The sequence below is a fragment of the Zonotrichia leucophrys genome, chromosome 12, assembly GCF_028769735.1.
Source record: "Zonotrichia leucophrys gambelii isolate GWCS_2022_RI chromosome 12, RI_Zleu_2.0, whole genome shotgun sequence".
In the NCBI taxonomy this organism is placed as follows: domain Eukaryota; kingdom Metazoa; phylum Chordata; class Aves; order Passeriformes; family Passerellidae; genus Zonotrichia; species Zonotrichia leucophrys.
The window spans coordinates 7,316,148-7,338,399 of record NC_088182.1 but is presented as its reverse complement, the minus strand read 5'-3'; the positions used below and the strand labels follow the sequence as shown (position 1 = coordinate 7,338,399).

Sequence of the window (22,252 nt, the reverse complement as noted above, 5' to 3'; positions counted from 1 at the left end):
GTTGGGACCATACTTCCAGTCCTCATCGTTCTTCTTTTATGAGGAAAATCAATATGAAAACTTCTCTGGCCGCATCTGTGCTGTTTCATCCAGCAGGACAGAGCCTGGGGCAAGAGCCCCAGGTGGAGCCCAAGACCAAACTGGAGTGTGGCACTGCTGCCCTTCACAGTGTTGGCTCAGGGGTTTTTTTGTCCCCTCCTGTAGGGAAGCTGAGCCCAGCTGGCCCCAAGGCTGGTGGGACACAAAGCTGGGAGCTGAGCCCAGCTGGTTCCAAGGGTGGTGGGACACGGGGCTGGCTCCATGTGGGAAGGGCTGAGGCAGAGGAGCCCAGGACCTGCACCTGCAGCCATCCCTCCCCAGTTTCTTGTTCCTTGAGCATTTCCCAAAAGGCCACTTTAGGTCCTTTCAGGAATCAGGGGAGTTGTCAGTTGTTACGGTAACAGATCCCCTGCTGCTGAATTGGCCCCTGATGCCCATTTGGGCTTTTGAGCAGACTAACTCAGGCTCATTAGACAAAAAAGAAAGAAAGATTTGCAGATAGAAAGTTGCTTTTTAAGCATGCTGGATGATCTTTTAAGAGCTTGACTGTGGAAAGGGGCATGTTCTCTCATTATCTGCCTGTTACTTTTACTCTTTTTTATTTAACACTAGGTTTAATTTTTTTGTCACAAAACAGAATTCTACAAGATCCCATTTCCTTTCTGGTGAGGCCTACAGTGGCCTGCCACTTTACAAACCAACCTATTTTGTCTTCAGAAAGGAAACAGGTTTTTGGTAAGCTTAAATGCAGATCAGCAGTGATTTCCAGAACTATCAGGATATTGACAAAGCTCAGAAAATAGTAGTTTTAATTCTAATTATAGAGCATCAGGACCAAAATCAATAAGCACATTCCAACCCAGGAATGTCCCATTTCAAGGAAGTGGGACTGTCTAGATTTTGCTTCAGACCTGAGCCATCCCACTGGTGTTTACAGAGTGATTCCTGAATAACTTTTGCCAGCTACAACAGACTTTGCCATTGTAAATTTGAGTCCATATGACTGAGAAACCTGTATCATCTTAAATAGGTTCTCAGGAGTATGTAATTGCAGTATCAAATTTCTTCTTGCCAGATATTTGAAAGCAGCTTCTTCCTGTGTCCCATATGGCCAGCCTTCATCTGAATTTCATGAATCAGTGTTCTCCTCTCAGCTGTCCTGTAAATAAAAAGCAAATACAGTTTTATAGCAGGCTGATGTATCTCCAGGTATAAATAAGAGAGGACTCTGGGTTTTTTTATGTGATTCACCTTTTCTGCAAGGAAGATTGTTTGGGGCAGGCAGGGCTGTTAGCAGACAGGGGAGGCAAATGCTTGAATACATGGAAGGGGTCTGCAAGGAATCCATCATCTTCTGCCCCCATTGTGCTGCAGATGTGAGGGGCCTTTGGCTTAAATTACAGCAAGAGGGAAATTTCTGTTGGACATTAGAAACAGGAAATGATAGGAAAAACAATAAAGTGGTGGTCTGTAGAATTTCCATCATTTCTAGCTTTCAGACAAGGTTAAGCAGCTCCAGTGAGGATGCACCACAGGAGTCTGATCCCTCACAGGAGCTTCCAGGCCTGTTCTCCACAGTTGTGCAGTGCCAGCTTTAAAGCACACGTGGAAGTGTGAGAAAAGAGGAAGGATGGTACATGTGATAAATTGCCCTGTAAATCACAGGCTAGGAGTCTGCCTGTCACTCTTAAACTGATGCTTATGGGTGAGTTGTGTGAACATCTTCCTGCAGGCACTTTCATGGATGTGGCCACTGAACTCAGTGGGAGCCTAGATGTGCATCACCTTTATTTTGAAAGATAATGTCAAGCATGCAATCATGAGTCACAAAACAGGCCAATATGTGCTTTGGGTGTGGAAGACTAGAAATCAAAATATCATATTGGTGACCTTGAAAACTCTCAAACACAAAAAGTATAATTTTTATTTTTAATATGCTGTATGATGTGTCCCATAAGAGCTGAGACATTCATGCTGTAGTTTGCCCACAGGCCATCCTAAGGGGGTGAAGCTTATGCAAAAGTCTCAGCAGCAAATTGGCAAACTGCTGTTGACACCTTTCCTCAGTGCTTTGTTTAGAGGTGTAGCAGAATTTCCCCAACATTTCCAAAAATACCTTCTTCTGCACAGAGAGCAAAGGAGAACGGGCAAGGGCAGCTGAGGTCGGGCAAGGAGGGATCTGCACAGCTGCAATCGATCTTTCTGCTTTGTCTCTGTGGAACTAATTAAATGGATTAATTGCAGACATATTTTTTTCTCTGGAAACGCTTTCCCCTGTGCTGTTGTGAGGTCTGGGAAAAAAAGAGCAAGATTTTATCTGCACAGTTACTGGTTTAATAGTTTTAACAAGTATTTTTTAAATATCAAAAATTCTTTTAAATATCAAAATATTCTTATTAATCTCCATTAAGAACAGGTTTTTAAGTGCTCAGAAATAATGTGCCATGAGGAGTGTGGGTTTTCTCATAACTACAGTGGTAGTGGATGCCAGGTACCCCTGGCATCTCCTACTCATCTGCTGGGTCTGTTCTAAGTTACTGTAGAGCAAACTCTTATACAGCTTTAAAATTTTTGAACTCTGACTTTTAAAGCTGTGAGATATTTTAAAAGAGAAAAAATTTCACAATTTTTGTGAAATTATATCACTTTGTAGAAGAAGGCTCTATTAAGAAATTGATGCACTCTTTTTCTATTCCTCTTCCCAGCTCAAAGAAGCAATTTGCATCCTCATTGTCAGTTAGTCTGTTGCTAGTTAATTTCTTTTCTATAATATTCTTAGTTTGTAAGAATATGTGTTAAAGTGTATGCAGGTATCTCTGGAGTAGATTCACTCTCATAAACTGGTAGGTTCAGAGCTAGAGCAATGTCTCAGACAAACTGTGAATGAAATATCCTATAATACAGCTAGATGTACCCTGAGGGAACAGTATACCTCTGCTGTGAAACTGTGAATTAACCACAGCAACCAGATAAATTATATTTTTTCTCTCTCCTTGTAACCATAAAATATAGCTATTGAAAGACCCTCTCCTGTCCTCAGTCCCATGGCAGCATTTGGACTAACATTAGCACCAGCTATTTCACAGCAGGATATAGTCTGAGTGTAAAATTATAGGGTAAGAATATTAAATCAATTTGGCAACCTTAGCTGCTTGGATAAATACTGGGAACCAGCAAACTAGTAAAACAATAACAAGCAGGGATGAACTTCATTTTACTGTTCTTAAAACCTGTGCAATTTGGGGAAAAACAAGACTTTGGAATGCACAACACGTTGTGCTGCTGTTACAAATGTTGCAAGTACAGGAATTCATTCAGTTTATTGTAGAATGTTGAGTTGGTTGGTTTAAAAGAAAACAGTTCCTCTATTGCTATAAACAGCATGTGTTTTACTCTATTGACTTACAGGTTAAAATCCATTTGAGTTCCAAGTTTTAAGCTGAAACAGGCGTAGGCGGCATGCCTGGGTCTTGATTGGTGGGTTGGGTTGTTTCATATTTTGGAAACCCTGTCTTTTCCAAGAAAGAGCAAAACCTTTTTGAATGGTCCTCCAAATTTATAATGTAGTAGAAATGAGCCAAATTTGAATTGTAAAAATATTGTTAATGTTAAAAAAAAGTAAAATAAAGACAGTTCCTATTAATGACAAATGTTCTGTTCCCTGAAATTTCAGAGATTTTATGTATTTTATGTTTCTGATCAAATTATCAGTTAAATGGGTGGATTTTTGTGCAGTGATTCACTCTCCACAGCCATTTTTTACCCACCATCAGGTTTCCAGTGAGTGCTGGTAAAATTCCTCACATTTTGTAGGAACCACATCATCAAAAAAAAGTGATAATCATTTACTCTCCAGAGACTTAAAAGTTTCCTAACTTTCAGTGTTCATCTTTTAACAGTGACTTGTATTGCAGGCTTGAAGTGAAAGCTGGGAAGAGCCAGTGCTCACACCTGCCTTATTATTTCAATTTATTTTGTTGGGTTTTGTTTTGCTCTTTAATAAAAGCTTGGGACATAAATGTACCAAAATGGTAAGTTTCTGCCCATTTATACAGCTCCTTATTTTTGAAGCATTCAAGTGTGCTGTTTCAATCAGGGAGTAAATGGGTTTGCTTTGCAGGCTCAGAAGAGCAAACTGCAAATGCTGGTTTAGTCAGTTAAGGCTGAATCTGGACTTTATCCACAGAACCAACATTTAGACAACAGCAAAAAAATATTCTGCTGACCTAGATATCATTGCAGGCTTCATAATAATATGTATGAATGAATATAATATTTCCTCACTTTAAGAAACAAGCCTTTTAACTTAAAAGTGCTTTTCCTGCAACCTGTTTATTTTTCAGCAGGCTTTTCTCTAGGTCTTGTGTGACAGAAGTCATGTTTTCTGCTAATACCTTGTCTCCCTACAACTGTACAATTGTCCTGTGTCCTTGTTCTATTTTTGGGGACCTGGAGGGGAAGGGAGAGGATGATGAACAGCTTTTCAAGCACCAAGGACATTTACTAGGTTTACATCTGCCACAGTAACTCTGCACATGTTTATGGTATGGAGTGGTTTATAAACTTTATATTTATTAGCAGTAATTCTTTATTAGAAAAAAAAATTAATAATTAAAGCACACCATTTGCATGCACAAATCCCCATAGTTTGACTTGGGTTCTATTTAATACTGAATCTATCTAGGCAAAGCAATTGTATCTCTGTGGAGATCAATCCTAAAGAATAAAAGAGATGAAAGGATTTTTTAAATAATTTGAGCAGAGAAAAGATTGTCTTCTTTTTCCTGAGACTATGGAAATAAAGTTTCTGCTTTCTAAAGGAAAATATAGTAATTAGGAAATTTGCAAATGGAAATTAGCCTCTGTTGGTCTTTGTCTTTATTTATTTCATTAAATGCAGTCTTTAATTAGCATATATATTATTCATGTTTCAATATAATCCATTTTATAAGTCCAGGTTCAAATATAAAAATCAAAATGGGCTTGATGCACCCTATTGTTCACATGCAAAGCAGTTAACATAGATGTAAAGATATGAGGTGAATTGAAACATCCATATTTCATAAGGATGCAGTCTACGTTTTCTGAAATTATGGCTTGAACTCTTATTTTTAACTTTTTCTCATTTGCATACATATTACTCCCTGTTTAAATGATGTGTTAATTCTATTCATTAGACTTCAGTGGATGCTTCTGACTCTCCTGATAATCAAGCACAGGTCCCTGGAAAGCAAATTATGGACTTTCATGTTGCAAAACCCATTGTAAACGTGACATTTATCGCTGCAAAGCCAACTCCTGTGGAGCACTTGGCTGCAGTCAGGAGGGCAGGAGCCTTTTTCTTCTGCTTTTGGCAATGATTGTCATCTGTGGATAAGGAGCTGGCACCAGGTCCCCAATGGCTCTTCAGAAATGGTTGGGCACTTCACAACTGCTCCACAGTCTCGATGGTAAAAATGCCAGTTCAGTTCTTAGAGGGAAGAATTTGACTCCGGTGCTCACACAAACAGCTTCAAGAAAATGGGTGGTGAGGAATTTTCTGTTCCATATAATGGGATGATAGAGACCAGGATGGGGGGACTTGACCTAGATGGGCTCTCTACTGTCTGAAGTGTATTTGGCTGTCAGAGCCAGAGCTTGTGGCTGGGGCTTTGCTGTGCTTCCAAAATATGCTTGTACTTCAAAATCTGGAAGAAGAGAGCCCTGAAAGCAAAGCACAAAGGTGACAGCAGTAGAACAGGAGTCCCTTCTTTCTCTGGTTTACTGAGCCATACCCTGTTGTGAACCTGGGAAGAATCTGTAGGAAGAAAAGGGCCAGTGAAATAGCATTGGAGATAGGTGTCTGCTGTTGCATACTGATTTCCAAGGCCCTGTCAATTCATCTCTTTAATTCTAGGTGTAAAAGCATTGTTATCCCAGTGGCAAACACGAGGTGATCATTTTGGAAGGTTTTATGCTGATGGGGTGAGCCCTTAGTGGTGCCACGCAGGGAGTTGCCATATGTGATCTGATTAATAAAAAAAGTTGATGTTAAGAAGAAATATTTATATTGACATCTCTGTGAGGAAACCCTCAACATTTTTAAAAGCCCATAAGTATAGTTTCTCTCTGTTTTTTTGCAGAACCTGGACCTTTTCAAAGGCAGTTCTGATGTGCTACAGGGAATTAGTTGAGGTCTTTGTGATAGCAGAAGGTGAGAGTTCAACGTGTGGTTTTGTTAGGCACAGAGCTACAGAGAACCAGTTCCCTGTTGTATAGCTTAAAGGTTCAGGTGGAGACTACTAGAAAGAGACCTGTTGTCCCTGCAGCTTGGTTTTATTCAAAGTGCAGAGAATAAGAGAGCAGAAGAGATCACTGCATTTGATGCACATTCTCAGCTGCTGCTTCATCTCCCTGTGTCTGGCTGTGTAATCTCACTCTCAGGATCTTTCTGCATGAAGAAACAGCAGGGCATGGCTGAGCACAGGAGAAATGATCCCATTTCACCAAGCTGCTGCTGGGCCCATGGGGCAATGAAAAATCTGTGTGTTAGTGAGTTGCAGTGCTGTCTGTAGGGTCTGAGCTTGCACTTGGATCCTCTTTCCTTACCAATGTTTCCTTGTGCTGTGCCAGGGAATCCCTGAGCTTTACACCAGCATTTCTGAAACACTTAAACCCATCAGCAGCCCTCTTCTCTTTCACTCCCTGGGCAGCGAGTGTTGAGTCCAGTAGGGCTTCTGCACTGTAAAGCTGGGACAGGCTGTGCTAATTTCCTGTGTGATGAGCACAGAAGAGGATTCTGAAGAAAAGGGACTTTAACCTTAGCCCACACTTTAAGGTTATCCACAGTTCTCAATGTCCTGGTTTGGGTTTTGTTTGTGTTTTATAAACGTGGAAAGTAGGCAGCTCACCTCTTTGGGGAAATGAGGCAGGGGATAAACATTCCCCTTCCATCCTCTTGCCAGAGTTTTTCCCTTGGTGTGCCAAATACAGCAACTTCCCATCCCAGAGAGAGATGTATTGGCAACCTCACTCTATTTTGTTCTGTTGTCTGGATTAACATTGACATTGTCATTGCTCTCCAGCAATCTTGTTTAATTTACTGAGCTTCCTGCAAAGATTGAGTTAAATACATATGGGTTGAATGCTTTCTGTTGCAACTCATGTTCTGTCTTGACCTTCTTGGCTTCACATATTTCCCCCTTTAAAGTTACTAGCTGTATCTGAGATCTTAACATCAGTGGGTCATTTTGTGAAATTAATGTTAATGACATGGCTGCTGATTGCATTGTGTGGGTAGAAACAAATGTTTTTATAAAAAATGGAATTTAATATTAATTGAGTGGTTTGGAGTTAAAGCAGGATATAAAGTGACAAGCTCATGGCACAGCAAAATGCCCTTTGCAGGAATCCAACTAGAAGAGGGAGCAGCAAATTCTATGCAAACTTGATCACACAGGGGCAATACAAGAGTGGAGCATAATTTGGAACCTGGGACATGTCCCTCTGAATGTCTCATAATGTCCATGAATCAACATTTAGCTACTATATGGTGCCAAGTTTGCATTATTCAGCTTTTTCCTGAAAATGCTGCATCCCATGGCTCCAGACCTCTCCAGAGGGAGACAGTGTTTTGCAATAAAGGACACATCAATTAATGCACTGTCCTGCTACATATCTGCAGGAAAAAAATGATTCATTTGTTAGCCTGCTGAAATTACTTTGCACTGAAAATCTTCTGCTGATGTAACAAGCTTTTGCCTGATCACTTGAAGCTGTTACCTTTGCCATTTCCTCAATGAGGATGATTAAGAGTTGTCCCCTTTCCAAATTGCAGTGTTTATTCGTGATTTGGAAAAATAGAAGGTCTGCTGAGATGTGCTGTAGCTAAATGGCTAAGTCCTGCCTCAAGAAACCAAGTGCAATTATCAGATATATCTTGTGTTATAAAGAGTGATGTAAAGTATTCATTGAGTTTGAATTGTTCAAAAATAATTTCTCTAAATATTATGTATTGTTTTCATCTGGCAGATGGAGTTGCACAAGCTGCTATAGCAAGAGTTTGTTTGTGGCATTTCAGACAACCTGGGTATTGTGTGAAATTGGCTTAGCAAGCCTCTAAAAGGAGGGTGCAGAATGTAAAGTGAGGGTGTAGGAGTGATAGCCAGGGCAGTGCTTCCAGGCTGATAGAGAAGCATGTGGGAAAAAAAAAAAAACAACAAGGAGCAAGTCAATTTATCCATTCTGTCAAAATGGCTGTGATCAGCCAGGAGGCAAATGAATAAACGGATCAACAAGTATTTCACACTTGTGTGTTCTCGACAGGAAATCACAGATCTGAAACCAAATGTCTGGGACAAAACTACCAGAAATAGTGGCAAAATACTCTGCTGTTTAGTCTGCATTTTCAACGTTTTTAGCTCACAAAAGTCCTTGAATTAAAGCACTAGAATAAAGCAGGAACTTGTTACTACATTTCCCAGATATGAGCAGAGATGAAAATATTTGGGGTGCGTCTAAACAGCAGGAGCTCATTCCCCACTGGAATCTCCCTTTGTGCACACCTGGATGTGTCTGGCTGGCCATGGTGATGGCTCCTGTCTTTTCTTCTCCCAAGCTCACAGTCTGATGGCAGCCAAAGCACACCAAAGATCACATCAGAACATGGAAATGAAATGCATGAATAAAGCAGGAGGAAAATGATGTGGATTGCTAGAGGTGCCAGAGCTGAACAGCTCACCTGGGAGCAGATATCTACTGTGTTCCTCCAGGACACTGTGTCTGCCAGAGCAGCCCCAGCCCTTCATGAACTTCAAGAAAGGGAAATGCAGAGCCAAGAGCTTGTGTTTAATTACATATCTGCTTCTGAGCAAGTGTCTCGTGCATCCAGGCACATTTCTTCATTCCTAAGATGTGAACTGCAGTTCTTGTGGGGCTTTTTCTCCTTTACCCCAGTCCCACATTTATCAACACTGAAAGGTTAGCAAGCACTTAATAAAAAATAGGTTTAAGGTTTAGAAGTAATGCAAATAAATAGAATAGTCCATAAATAGAAAATATATTAAACTGTATCTGGTATTAGGGGCTCTAATAATTAACACAGGTTGAGTGAATTTCTCCTGTTTTGCTTATCTGCAATGAACTTTTGTCCTGAATCAAAATGTTTTGCTCCTGTGATTAGTAGCTTGATCTACACAGTGATCAAGACAACAGGAGAGCAATGTTTTATTTACATAAGCGTGTGCTTAGTGCAAAAGGGTTTGTCATGAGGATAAAACACATTTCTAGTTTTATGTGTCTAATTTTCAAAATAATTTCAGGGGTTTTTTTAATGGAAAATCTCTTCCATGTCTGTTATTTTATGATTTTTTTAATTCTTAGATCTTCTATGTACTTAGAAGCCTGTTAATAGATATTGTGGTAACTTTTCTGACACACCTCACACTTTGAATCCTTTTTGGCATTATCTTGACATTTGTTTATGTTGTTATTGTTGATGCTGTTTATTTTGTAGAAACATTCTCACAGAAAATATAGTGGTTTAAGGCAGATGCTACTGGGAGGGTCCTGCTGATGTGGGGACTCTTCATTGTGATATGTTAATTCATGTGGGTCTGGTGGCTGGTGAAGGGAGCCCAGTGGGGATGTTCACACCACGCTGGCTGCCTGATTTAACCAGAAACCACTTCAGCAGATGCTATGTGCAGCACAGCTCTGTGAGTGCAGAGCAGCCCAGCACACACGGAGTGCTGGAGCAGTGGAAGCTCTCAGCACCTGCATGGCCCCCTGGCACCCTGGGTCTCACTGGGGTGTCTCTCCAGAGTGAGGTAGGGATGAATTCCTCATACTGCAGCACAATACACAGCATGCTAACTCTCAGTGGTTGGCAGTGCATTGCCCCATATTTGTGTTTCCTTGTCACATTTGTTAACCTTTGAATGCAAGAAACTCATTAAAGCAATTCCTCAGATGCACACTCCAGCCTTCCCCAGAGCTCTCCACTCAGGCCCTGATTAGCATCAGCGACTGCAAGAAGCAAATCTCCAAATGGGTTGATTGATAGTGAGATTAATGATCCTCAAGATTTCTGTCCAGGTTTATTATTGGGAGGCTTACAAATCTTTGCTTTCAGCGAGATGGGTGGGGAGGAAGGAGCAGCTGGCTGCCACCCAGTCTGTCTGTATTAGTGTGATGAGGTGATGGACATAGCCCTGATAGAGCCACCAGCACTAGGCAGTGTATTTTCAGTGTTCCTATTATCTACCAGGTACTAAATGATTTGCTCCTCTGCTCTTGGTGCCAGCTGCTCTTTTCTTTTCCTTTGTGCTGTGCTTCCAAAGGTGTAATGACATTTCTAATTGTGTTTTAAACAGAGTTAACAGAGAGACCATGCAATTTTTAAAGTAGCTATTTCTTGTTGAAGTGGCCAGTGAAAAAAGCCCACCCTCCAAATACTCAGTGATTGAGAGGGAAAGGAAATAATCACTCTTTTAATATTTATCTTGGCCCCAGATAAGCTAAACATTAATTATGTCCAGCAGTGTTGGGAATTTTTCCTAGTTCTGCCATGCAGTTTTAGTCCAGGTGCACATGGACACATGTGTTGAGAAAGATGAAGCTTCCCACTGAGTATTTCATTTCATTTAACAAACTGGCATTTCTGCCTGAAGATGGGCAGGGACATCAAAACTGAGGAACAAGCTGTGCTTAAATTTTTTACAAGACTTTTGTGTTGGATTCCAGGCTGAGCCTTGGGATACCTAACATATCTGTCAGTTGAATGTGCTGATGTCCCATTTGGAGGAAGAAAATAATATTTTTTTGTAAAGGCAAAAGCAGAGCTCTTCTGTTTTGAGAGTAATTAGGTGGGAGTAATTAGGGACATTTATGTGAATATTCCAAAGAGAGACTGCTGTCTCTCCGTTTCTGTTGTACACTCCTAGGTTGGATCATCTCTTGGTTCTCTTATAACACTGTGCCCAATCCAGAGGAATTACACTTTGCATTTAAAATTACTTGCATTTTAATGTCCCAGTGTGTGACCCTGGTTTTATTCATTCTTTTACTAAGATTCATCATCCCAAAGGGAATTCATGTCCTGAATAGATGCTATCAAGTATACCAAATTTTGAGATCTTGGAGGTGCTACTAAAAGCACCTCTCTAGTAAGAGGCAATCTTCATTGATTGCTGTGGCTCTTGTGATTATGGAACAGCTCTTCACTTGCTTAAATACAGCTTTCTTTTGTGAGAAAGTTTTAAGGCTCCTTTTTAATATTACATGATGTTTTAGGCATTGGAAGCACACATTTTATAGGAAGTGCCTGAGGTATTATTTGATTGGAAAAGGCATGTCTTTGTTTCCCTCTGTAATTTTCTAGCCTTTGTTATGAATGTTGCATTACATAAATACTTGGCTCAGGGAGAAGAAAATTAATATGGTCAGGCTTTCCTTTGGTTTTTAAAGCTGTGCCTAATGTTAAACCATTTTAAGATACCACCCAGAGGTATGTCTACCCGATTTTTGCCTGAAGACATGAAAGTTCTCAGTGGTAATACAGATAACCAAGGAGCTTGTTCTCTTGCAGTAGAAAATACTGATGAGTAAACCCATTCAGTCATCTGTAAAATTGCTGAGTGCATCCAAGGCAGATGTTGTGGGTATTGATTAAAGCAGGAGCGGAAGGTTTGGTGCCTCTGGCCCTGTCCGAGGTCACCAGGAGAGTAATTAGCTACCAAGTGTCACAGGGCGTAGTGTCATCACAAATAAGGTTTCACCATTGCCTTTGCTGTTCTCCAGGGACACCAGGGTGATGGGACAAGGAAGCGTGGAAAACGTTTGTGCTGAGTTAAACTAAGACTTAACCACACGATTTGCAATTAAAGAGCTTTCTGAGTGCATTTCTGCACTGGCCACCTGGGTGCTCTCTGCTTGTGCAGCTGATGAAGGGGGAGGACATGCAGGCAGCCCATCTGGGGGTGTTGTCATTTCTTAACTGTTTAATTATTTGAATGCCCTTCTGAAAATAATGATGTCTCACATAATACCTGAGTTCAGTACTGTGTGTTATATAAATGAGTGTCTGGGCCCTGGTGCAGGGTAGGATCTCAGAGGACTGGGAGAAGAGGATTTTTAATTTTGTGGAGAGCTGTGTAGTCAGCTGGCAAATTTAGGCCATAAATATTAAATTAGCTGTCATTTTGTGTCAGAAATCCCTAGTCTTGTTTGCAGATCAATTTTTCAACTGGACAATTTTACTAGTGGTGCATTCTTCAGCACAAATGCTGTCTCAAAGTTCTGTCCACCTTCTTTTTTTTCTCTTTCCATCTGCCATTTCCTAGTCTTTTTCCTGTGTTTATTTCCCTACAATACTACAAAATATTGTGGTTGGACGGGTGCTTAGAATTTGGAGGCTTTTGTGGATCTGTGTGGGTCAACTCCCTAATGTGAAAAAGCACTTCTCCAGTCTACTTTTCACTGTTCTGTCTAGGATAACATGCCAAGGGCATGTATGCCATGCACTTCTGCACCCATTACCATCCAGACCTCTCCAGGTACCATATCTGGGTGATGCTTAACACTGCTCAAGAATATTTCAGGCAGAAAGTACTTTGTGGGGAGAAAACAAATGGTCTTCAGGAGGGATCTGCTGGAAAATCAGCATTATTGTAGGGAAATTTTCCTCCTTTATTCTCCTGGTTTTTATGCATCCTCCAGCAGCTCCAGTTTGGTCAGCATTCAGTGTCTTACTGCTCCAGCATGGCACAGGTTCTTTTATAACTTGGCTTTTGAATTCTGGTCATTAAGTATTAAGACATGTGAAGGAAAATAACTGTAGAAAATTAGGGCAATATAAGCTGTTTTCTGGCCAAAAATAATAAATGCAGATGTCTCTCTGATACAATGAATGTAATATCACTGCTCCATGCTGGTCACTTATTCATATTCATATGATCAGCTTTTTTCCTGTGGTTTTCTCTCCTCTTTTTCTTCTTAACGCTTGAGTCAGTTTTATTGCTCATAAAAGTCAGTGACTGATGACCCCAGCTAGAGCAGTGCAGACTGCAGACAGCTGTTGTCCAGGCTCCCATCCACTGCTCTGCTGGTGACATGGTCATGATTTGCAGCACTTCTGTTGTTCTGAAGTCTGTGCTCTTTTCTGAGGAGTCATTGCCAATTCTGACAGTGACAAATGCTTGCCAAGGAATAGTGAAGCTAGTTTAAAGTGCAGAGCCATGTGTTACTAGTACACTTGACTGCATACATACTCTGGTTTTGGTGCCAGCAGAAACCAATCTTAATTGTGTCTCCTGAAAAACATGCAAAACAGTTCAATGGGAATCTGAAGCAGCTTTTCTTCTATTGAAAGTGGGAATGAATGTACAGAGGTAGTGAAAGGGGGTCGTTTCCTGTCTTTACATCCTTGTTTAGGAGTTAGCTGCAGACACCCCCGTGATGGAGGAGCATGGGGAATGAATGCCTGTATCCAGGTTGCATTTGGTAAAGACTAAGCCATGTCCTGTGCAGCCTGGTTTAGAGGTCCCTTACAGAGCCCAGTCTGACTCCTATCCCATCTTTCCTCTTCTTCCCACCAGCTAGAAGCTCTGTGTAAAAGTAGGATGGCTGCAGGACTATTGGCCTCTTTGTTAACAAATACAGATTCTGCAGAGGTTCTGTCTGTGGGAGGCTGTTTCTGGAGGAAGGGCGCCTGAAGGACAAGATTTGCCCTGTTTTGACAATAGTGAATAGGCCTGCAGGACTCCAGACTGGCCATGCTTTAGCAGGTAATGACCCAGGAAGAGAGCCTAAAGCTCTTAGATGCTAGTACAAAAATAAATTAATATAAATCTGGCAGGCTTTGGAGAGGGAATGCACACTGCTCCAGCCAACATCAACACCTGGGAGAAGGACAAGTGAACAAGGAGCAATGAATGTGCTGGTGGCTTCAGCATGAGGCAGGGCATGGCTCTTGGGTGTCCCCAGAATGTGAAACGTTCCCCTTTGGCTTTTCCTGTCTTCAGCCACTGCCCTGGTGGCTCCAGCCAGCCACTGCAGAGGCAATTCCTTGTTCCTCATAATCCTGGCTGCTCCTCTCCCTGCCCTGGCTGCTCCAGAGCTCACAGATCCTGCTTGTCATCACAGATCAGGGGATGCTGCCTGTGCTAGCCCCAGTATGGAGGAGTAAAGGCCAGGCAGTGCCCTTGGAGCAATTCCCAGCACTCCCATTGTCTGTGACTGAGCTGTGTCTGCATTAACTCTGAGGCACCACCTTCTAAACAAAAATGAAATGCATCCATACTTTCAGGCCATTATGTGAACTAGTTCTCCCTCTTGCTTTTAGAGCAGTATAAGGAAGAAGCTGCTTGAGCTTTTGTAACTAATAACCAAGGAAACCTGTTTGGAGTGTCAAAATCTCACAAGGCATTTTTTCTTATAGAGAAGTGAATCTGGTATTTTGCTCAGCAGAGATGCAACAAGCATTTAACCCAGCTAATCAGGACCATCCTTTGGCATATTTTTATTCTTTCATCTTAGTAATAAGGTGCTGCTGCTCTGGACTTTGCAATCTGTTAATTTGCTTTGGTAACTCACAGCCAGTATCTCTGCAAAAAGATTCTGGGCAGGGGGATGTTCTCCCTCACATTGTCTCTGCATTCCAGACCCTGCCTCTGCTGCTTCTCTGGGGAGATGCTAATCTTGCAGTGTTTTACTTCTGCATTTGGGTCCATATGTGACAACTGTGTGTCTGATCACCACAATCTCACACAGTTATTGTACCCCAGGGAAAGAGAGCCACAAAAACATATGGGGCTGGAGAAATTGGTGTGCTTCACTGCTCACGGGCATGTTTCAGAGACAGCAGACTCTTTGGTATTTCACAGAAAAGATATGGCTCCCCAAAATCTTTTAGAAGTGAGTCAAGGTTGTGATTTGTTTTTCTCAACCTGTGCTACAGAAATGCAATAATTATTCTAAAATTAGTGTTTCAGTTATTAAGATTTTAATAATCATTTATGCCATGACAAATCCCAGTTGTGCATTCACTATGGACTGCTTCTATTAGGAAAAAAGGCCCATTATTATTTTCTGCTGATAGTGTTGGTTTCCTGAGCAAATGGGCACAGATTTGCAAACACCTGGCCATGTATACACACTGGGGTTAAAAGTTACAGACTGTTGTTCTTTTGTGAAAGTAGGTGTAGATTTGCACTTTGTCTAGCCCTGCATCCACTCCCCTCTCTCCTCTCTCCAGTGGCTCGAAAATAGCAATTTCCTGCTCTCATCCTTTTCCTTTATCCAGCCCTCCCCATATACACACTCAGATTTACTGCAGCCTCTTGTAGCCTTAGCAACTGCTGCCACTTAAGGTTTGTATCTGGAGGAAAAGGTAATGGGGAGGAGAAATGCCAAGGGAAAGAAAGAAGCATCCTAAACTGGAGGAGGAGGCAAATACTGAATTGTCTGAAATGCCTCTCAGTAGCCTTGATGGCAGCTATCAGTGTTTGTTACTATAAACCAGAGGTGAGTTTCCAAAAGGCTCCACCTGGGGCCAGGTGTTGTCTTACTCAGGAAGAATGGACATTATCCAAACTGGAGTCATCTGCCTGGCACCCCAAGATGTGTTCCCTCCTGGAGCTGCACAGAGGAAAGATGCCAGAATGGGAAATAGACCCAGTAAGCAGAACTTGCTGGAAAATTCATTCAGCAAATTTGTTAAACCCACAAAAGAACTTTTAAAGATCTGAAACACATAAGGGGTCACTGGGACAGGGATGCAATGGCCTGTGTGCAGTAAGCTCAGCTGTAGAGGTTAAACTTAGAATATTTACAGCTATTATGAACAAGTGGAGGGAAAAAAAAAGTTTGAGAAACATGTCTTCACATAACATGCCAGTATCCAGTATTGTAAAGTAATGAAAGTGCTGCATTGCATATGTACATTAGACAAGAGTGTGATATTTGTGACTTGAGAAAACCTTTAGTCAAAGCCTAAGGTCTTTTCAAAACAGCTGCAGAAAGTCTTCCAGGACTAAAATGTAGAATTTTTAATTGCATTAATGATTGTAGCAAACTTTACTATGTGAAATATTAATTCAATGCATTGTTAATCCAACATTGTACTCAGCAGAGTTGTGCTGGGCTGGATATTCAGCTATTGCCATCATGGGCCTTAAAATATTGCACAGTGTGATTATCTGACACATTTACATGTTTTGAGGCTATTAAGAAAAAGCCATCTTATGACTGTGTATAAAAACCTTAATGCCAGCCTTTCAGAGCCTCTGAGAGTATAAAATAACAAATTAACAAAAAAAAATTGCTTTTCTTCAATATCATCAGCTTAAAAAAATCCTGTAAATCCCTGCATAAAGGTCTGTCTTTTTATCAAACACCTTTTTAAGGCCTTCATTACCAGGAGAAGACATTCAAGGATTTCTGTAGTATTGACTCAAGGGAAAGAGCCCCAAATACATCAAAATCAGGAACATTTTGCCTGTTTCATATTCATAGTTTCTTCTTTATGTGTGACTGATTTATTCCGCTGTGTGCCCCCAGGGTGTTCATTGTCCAAAATAAAGGCTGCCAAAAAAAAAATGAGAACAGGGAGCAAGTGGTGAGGAGGGGGGAGTTCAACCCCTGGTTTTAAATGCTGAGAGACTACTGCACATCCTGCATCCTTGTGTGTAAATTCACCTTAAGGTGTTTCTTAACAAAAGTATACTCACTAAATACATTACTTCTGCAGAATGCAAGCCATCACGCCTGAAAATAGAAAGCTGCTCCCAGACAGTGACTCCATGCTGGGAAATCCACTCTCCCCTGTATTGTCTTAAGTTGTACTTGTGCTGCCACAGCTTGTGCTTGCATTACAAAGCACTGTGCCTGTGCATTAGGAAGTACAGATGCATGGAAAGCAAACACCTGTGATAATTTTAGATCTTGAGAGGTTTGGTTTTCAGTGACTTTTTTTCTCCCTGGCATGTATGGATGTTGGAAACAAAGACACCACAAATGACTTTGCTCTGACGATGGGCTCTACATGGAGAGCACAAAGCCCGAGTTGCAGAGCAGCAAACTGCAGGAACTGCAAGGCAGCAGCCTGGAAGCCACACGTGCAAATCTGTTTGAGCAAGGGAAGCTGCAGCTTGGCAAAGGCACAGTTCACCAGGCCCCCACAAAGTTTGCCCAGGTGTTGAGGAGCAGTCGAAGGGTGACAGTGACGGGGATCTTTCTGCACTGGGCAGCTTTTGTTTAGCGCCTCGACAGATGAGAGCAGACCCTTCTCCTGCCACAATAGCTGCTCACACCAAGCAAGGCTCATTAAATATTCAGTTCCAGCCTCAAGCAGCTCATTAAGTCAGCAATGAGCAGTGACGCTGGCGTTGGAAAACCCTGCCTCAGTTAACATCACCATGCAGAGTCTCCCTGGATCTCTTGATGTTATTCCACTCAGTACCTTTTCTGTGATGACCAGCTTGTGCTCTCTGCTTTGCATTAAATACAGGTAAAAAAAAAGTCAGGTGGATTTAAGTTCTGCTCTTCATTGTAGGCCTGTTTAGAGAGGAGTCCTGGGGCCCAAGGGAAGCGTCTATTGGATTTTTGTGTACCAGCATACGTAATACAAGTTTGCAGAAGGAGGATGGGATGAAGGTTATATGGCATTAGTGTTAAAAGGCAAACAAACAAAAAACCTTAATGTTTGAAGGATAACTTTCTTAGCAGAGCATCATGATATGAAGCAGTTACAGATGCTGTGGTGGTTGTTACACAGCAGAAACTTTTACAGTAAGAGTATTTTCCCTGGAAATTGAGTGTCCTAGGTGGATTTGGGATTGGAATTGTATGCTGAATATGTTTCTTGTGTGCAGGATTACTTTCTGAATTATGTATTTGAAACCTGTTTTGCAGCCATTAACTTTTATTATTATAATTTCATATTCTGTAGTACTTAGCAATAATGTATAGAGGCATTTATGATGGGTGGATGTCAGATGTCAGTGAATTAGTGCACATCAGAATCTGAAATAAGAATTGTAATTGTAGAAAACAAACATATGTTTTCGTTATCAGTGTTTTCAAGTTATCTGAAAGTATGGAACAGAAATGGAGAAACAGAACATGTGCAAAGTTTTTTTAGAGAGCAGTGTTTCACACCCTAAATCTATTTTTCTCTTTTTTCTTTAACAGAAAGTGTTTTCAGACTGCTCATTTCTATGTGGAGGACAGCAGTTCCCCCCGTGTGGTCCCCAATGAAAGTATTCCCATTATACCTATTCCAGGTAAGACTGCCTTAATCTCCTGTGTTTGTGCTACTTGGAGTCTGGATTAATTACATAAAGAAGGGAAGGTTGTGCTTGTAATAAATCATGGGGTTTTGGTAGAAATTTGTTCTATCGGTGCTGCTTCATTTAATTTAATGTGTTTTGTAATGGGGCTCCGAGTGCCAATGCTGTATTTTTCCGTCGACACCTCTCCCACTTACTTTTAATAGAAATTTCAGAATAACCTTTGCAAAATGTCAAAAACATGAGTAACAAGTCTTGAAAACACTGAGGCATTGCATCCAGGGTGAAACCAGCTGCTCCAGCAGGGCAGGTTGCAGAGCAGGGATATTCAGTTCCAGTGCTCTCTCGAGACTGGGGGCCTTGCCCCCTCTTTCACCGTGTGTAGAGGTGGAATCTGGGGCTCTCAGAAAGGACAGTGAGACACAAGGATAAGCAAACAATCTCAAACTCCAAAGCCATCTGTTAATTTGGTATTAATAAAGTTTCCAAAGGTCAAATTCTCCTCTCAGCTATACTGAGAGTGATGCTGGAAGCAGTGTATAGTGCAATTCTCTCTTCATGAGGCATTTCCCTGGGGAATTATTAAGTGCAGGATGCAGCTGCCATGAAGCTGTGATGACAGAGAGCAGCTTGGTGTTACCGTGGCCTTTGCAGCCGCTGCCTTGTTTGATGATGGTCAGGCTCACAGGAAGAATTAAGGTACCAAAAATGTTATATTGACCTCAGTCTGTCAAAGGCTTGTGCTTGTTTCTTGAAGGTGTTTTAAGTTTCCTTGTCATATTCTGTATCTGCATCGTTGATCTGGGTTTCAATCTGTAGCTAATTAGGTTCATTTTACAAAAAAACATTCAGAGCCTTTTCTGAGACACTGAAGAAACTTGCTTCCTAGCAAAGTAAAAGAGTCCAGTTATATTTTCCTTTATTTTATTCAGTAGACATGTGTGACTTATTTCTAGAAAGAGTCTTTCAAAGTACCCATGGGAACTAGTAGAAAAGGTCAGCTATTAGATTCCTGCAGAAAGTGTTAGGCAGTTTGCCTTGCAGTCTGATGCTGTACCACTGAAAATAAAGAAAACCTGCTATTGTCACCTCTCCTTTCTATTGGAAACTAAAATGCATGTCCTGGCCACCTCATGTCCTTAGCAAGAAGTCATGCTTCTCCTTCAGGGTAAAGGAGGAGACAGGTTTTAATCTTAGACCATGGGTGATTATTTTTCACAGAAATACTTAAATAGCTGGAAAACCCCATTCTTCCTACTCTGAAACCAAGAGGAACAAATTCCTGTTGGCACTGCTTATATCAGGCAGTTCAGTGCTCCCACCATACCTGCTCTCCCTGGAGCTTGTGGGGAAGGGCAGGCTGGGCTAAGCTGGACCCTGGCACAGCATAAACCCAGGGGATTATGTCTACAAGGCACTGGAAGGAGACAAATTCTCCCTTCAGACAAAAACCTCTTTGGCCAATGTGTAGTATTTTTACTGTAATTGAGACAAATTTTTTTCTTAGATATAAGAAACCAGCAGAAAGCTCCATCTTCTCATGCTGCAGTGTGTGTTGTTGAGACAGTCGTTCTTCCCTCTTGCACAGAGATGTTTTGGTGGTCAGTCCATTAAGACTGGAGTCCATTCATATGAATTGTAGTGTAGGCTGAGGAAATTCCATTAAAACCATGCAGGCAGCAGGTACTGTCAGGGCAGTGTGTGCACCAGTGCTTCTCCAGCAGCCTTCTGGCACACAGCAGAAAGTGACTGGGAGCAGAATGAGGTATTTTGGGGACATTCCCCATGACTAGAGTAAGCCAGGCTGAGAGACCACAGCAGCTGTGTGAGGTACATGATGCTACTGTCACTGCAGGGCTCCCTGTGGTGTGCTCAGACTCAGAAATGCTCACCCCTGATAAGGGACACTGCAGATTAAGCAAATGCTGCAGGACACCTAGAGCAGCTTTGTAGTTAAAAATCTGCAAGGATTGCTGATGATCCTTAAAGGGCATCAAGAACTGGGTCTTAGAAAGAGGTTTAGTTTAGTTGGTTGCAAAAGTGAATCCAACCCTTGAATTCCCAATCTAACGACAACATTTTTGTGGATATAATGGATATAGAGAAACACCTGTATACAGACATCCAAATGAAGAGACCTTATCTGAAGTTGGATGATGCCCAGAAAACCTTAAAAGAGAATGAACTGGTGCATTTCAAGATCTTAACACTGACATTAAAGCTATTTAGGCCACCAAAAGCCAAATTCCGCTCTGTAAGTGCCTCCCTCTGTGTGTATTATTACCTGTACAGGGATAATAGTTAATACTTTCAGCCATGAGGCTCAAGTTAGTAGAGAAAAATTCCAGCTCTGTTGGCTTTTTCCAAATATGGGAGATGCTGCCTTGAAAGATCTGGAAGCTCTCAGAGGCATTTGCCTTGTTTGGAGCTGTAGCTGTGGGCTAGTTTCCCCCATATACCTGTTGCTACATGACAGTCTTCCCCTGACGTCAGCTGCTGCTCCCACATAGGCAGCCCACTGAAATGCCTTAAGAACATGAAATGACAAAATTCTCCTTTACACTGATGGCAACTGATGAAATGATAAGCCTCTGAACTTTTCCTCTGGAAGTTGCCGCAGGGTGTGAGAAAGTCTTACTTGCCATGTTGATACTAGAAGCAAAATGCAAGTGGCATTTTCACAGAAAGTCGCTTTTTAAAGTAAACTTGTTAGATTGTGAAACCCCATCTTTACAGGAGGAATTTGCCTAGGTCTCTGTGGGACTGTGTCTCTACCTCCTACTGTTCAGTGGACCAAGTTCCACCCTTGGTGAAGAGCAAGCAGCCACACTGATGGCAATTAGAGCAGCAGAGTGGCTGAAGGTGTCCAGCAAGTTTGCCAAGACCCATCTCAGCACACAGTGAGCTTCTGGGCAGAAGGAACTGAGTGGGTCTGGGTTGGCTGGTCCTGGCCCAGGTGTGCTTGGGAGGCAGGCACAGAGAGCTCCTGACACAGCTCAGGGTTCCAGAAGAGCACTGTGTTTCTGTGTGCCACTGCTCTGCTCCATGACGTGCTGGCACAATCACAGGTAGTGTTTGTGTTTATTTCTGCACAATGTCCTGCTCTTGGTTATGCAAACCCTCTGTTTTCTCAGCTCTATGAGCTCTAAATCAGACTGCCAGCTACCTGCTATAGGCACACAGTGTGACTTTTCAGGTGTGACATCTAAAAAATCCTCTTGCAGAGAAATAATTTTATCCATTTTCTATTTCACTTCCCTTGGCTACATACTTAATTATTGTGCAGGAAGCCACATCACCCATAGGTGTGTGCCTATCTGCAAATTCTCCCTGAGATCCAAATCATTATCCTTATTCATAATTATCTGCACTGCTTGATCTAGAGAAACACAGGACAAAGGAGTTGTCATTATCTGAGTCACCCGCTGGATATTACATCTGAGGTTTGAATCTCAACTCACATAAGCCTTGCACCTAATAGTTATGCATCTGTAATCAATGGCAGATTTCTGAAAACTCCCCTGCCATTCTGCCCAACAAAATTAATTCTCTGTAACTTCTCCCTTTGTCTCCATGCTCAGGTAATTTTAGCTACATACACATCATCTTTGCCTGGATCTCTTTTATGAAACATTTGCTCTTTGCAGGATCTCGTTCAGCAAAGCTGCTCCTGCTTCTGTATATTTGGTCTTCCTGTTGCTGGGTCACTATCTGATTGACTTTCTGGAGTTGATCCTTTCCAGTAGAGTCAGGAAAGTAACAACAGCAGCATCACAGCTGCAGACCAGTGAGTTTTGCAACCATGAAACCAAAATGCATCCATCCCTTAGGAGTTCACCTTTCTTCTCCTAGCAAGACATGCTCCCCAAAACACTGCAGAAGTGCAGCTCTGTGCAACTTAGATGATATCAAACAGTGACATGAATAAAAATTCCACTTCTAACCTC

The 22,252-nt window shown here is 41.7% G+C and overlaps 1 protein-coding gene across 2 annotated transcripts in view; it reads left to right on the top strand.

The window, feature by feature from the left end:
- The window catches only part of PTPRG (protein tyrosine phosphatase receptor type G), a 387,800-nt gene that overhangs the window by 330,196 nt on the left and 35,352 nt on the right, over positions 1-22,252 (top strand). For both annotated transcript variants that reach the window (XM_064723724.1, XM_064723725.1), the window contains one exon: positions 18,208-18,299. In XM_064723724.1, coding sequence (XP_064579794.1) covers positions 18,208-18,299 — 92 coding nt within the window. The remainder of the gene's footprint in view (positions 1-18,207; positions 18,300-22,252) is intronic.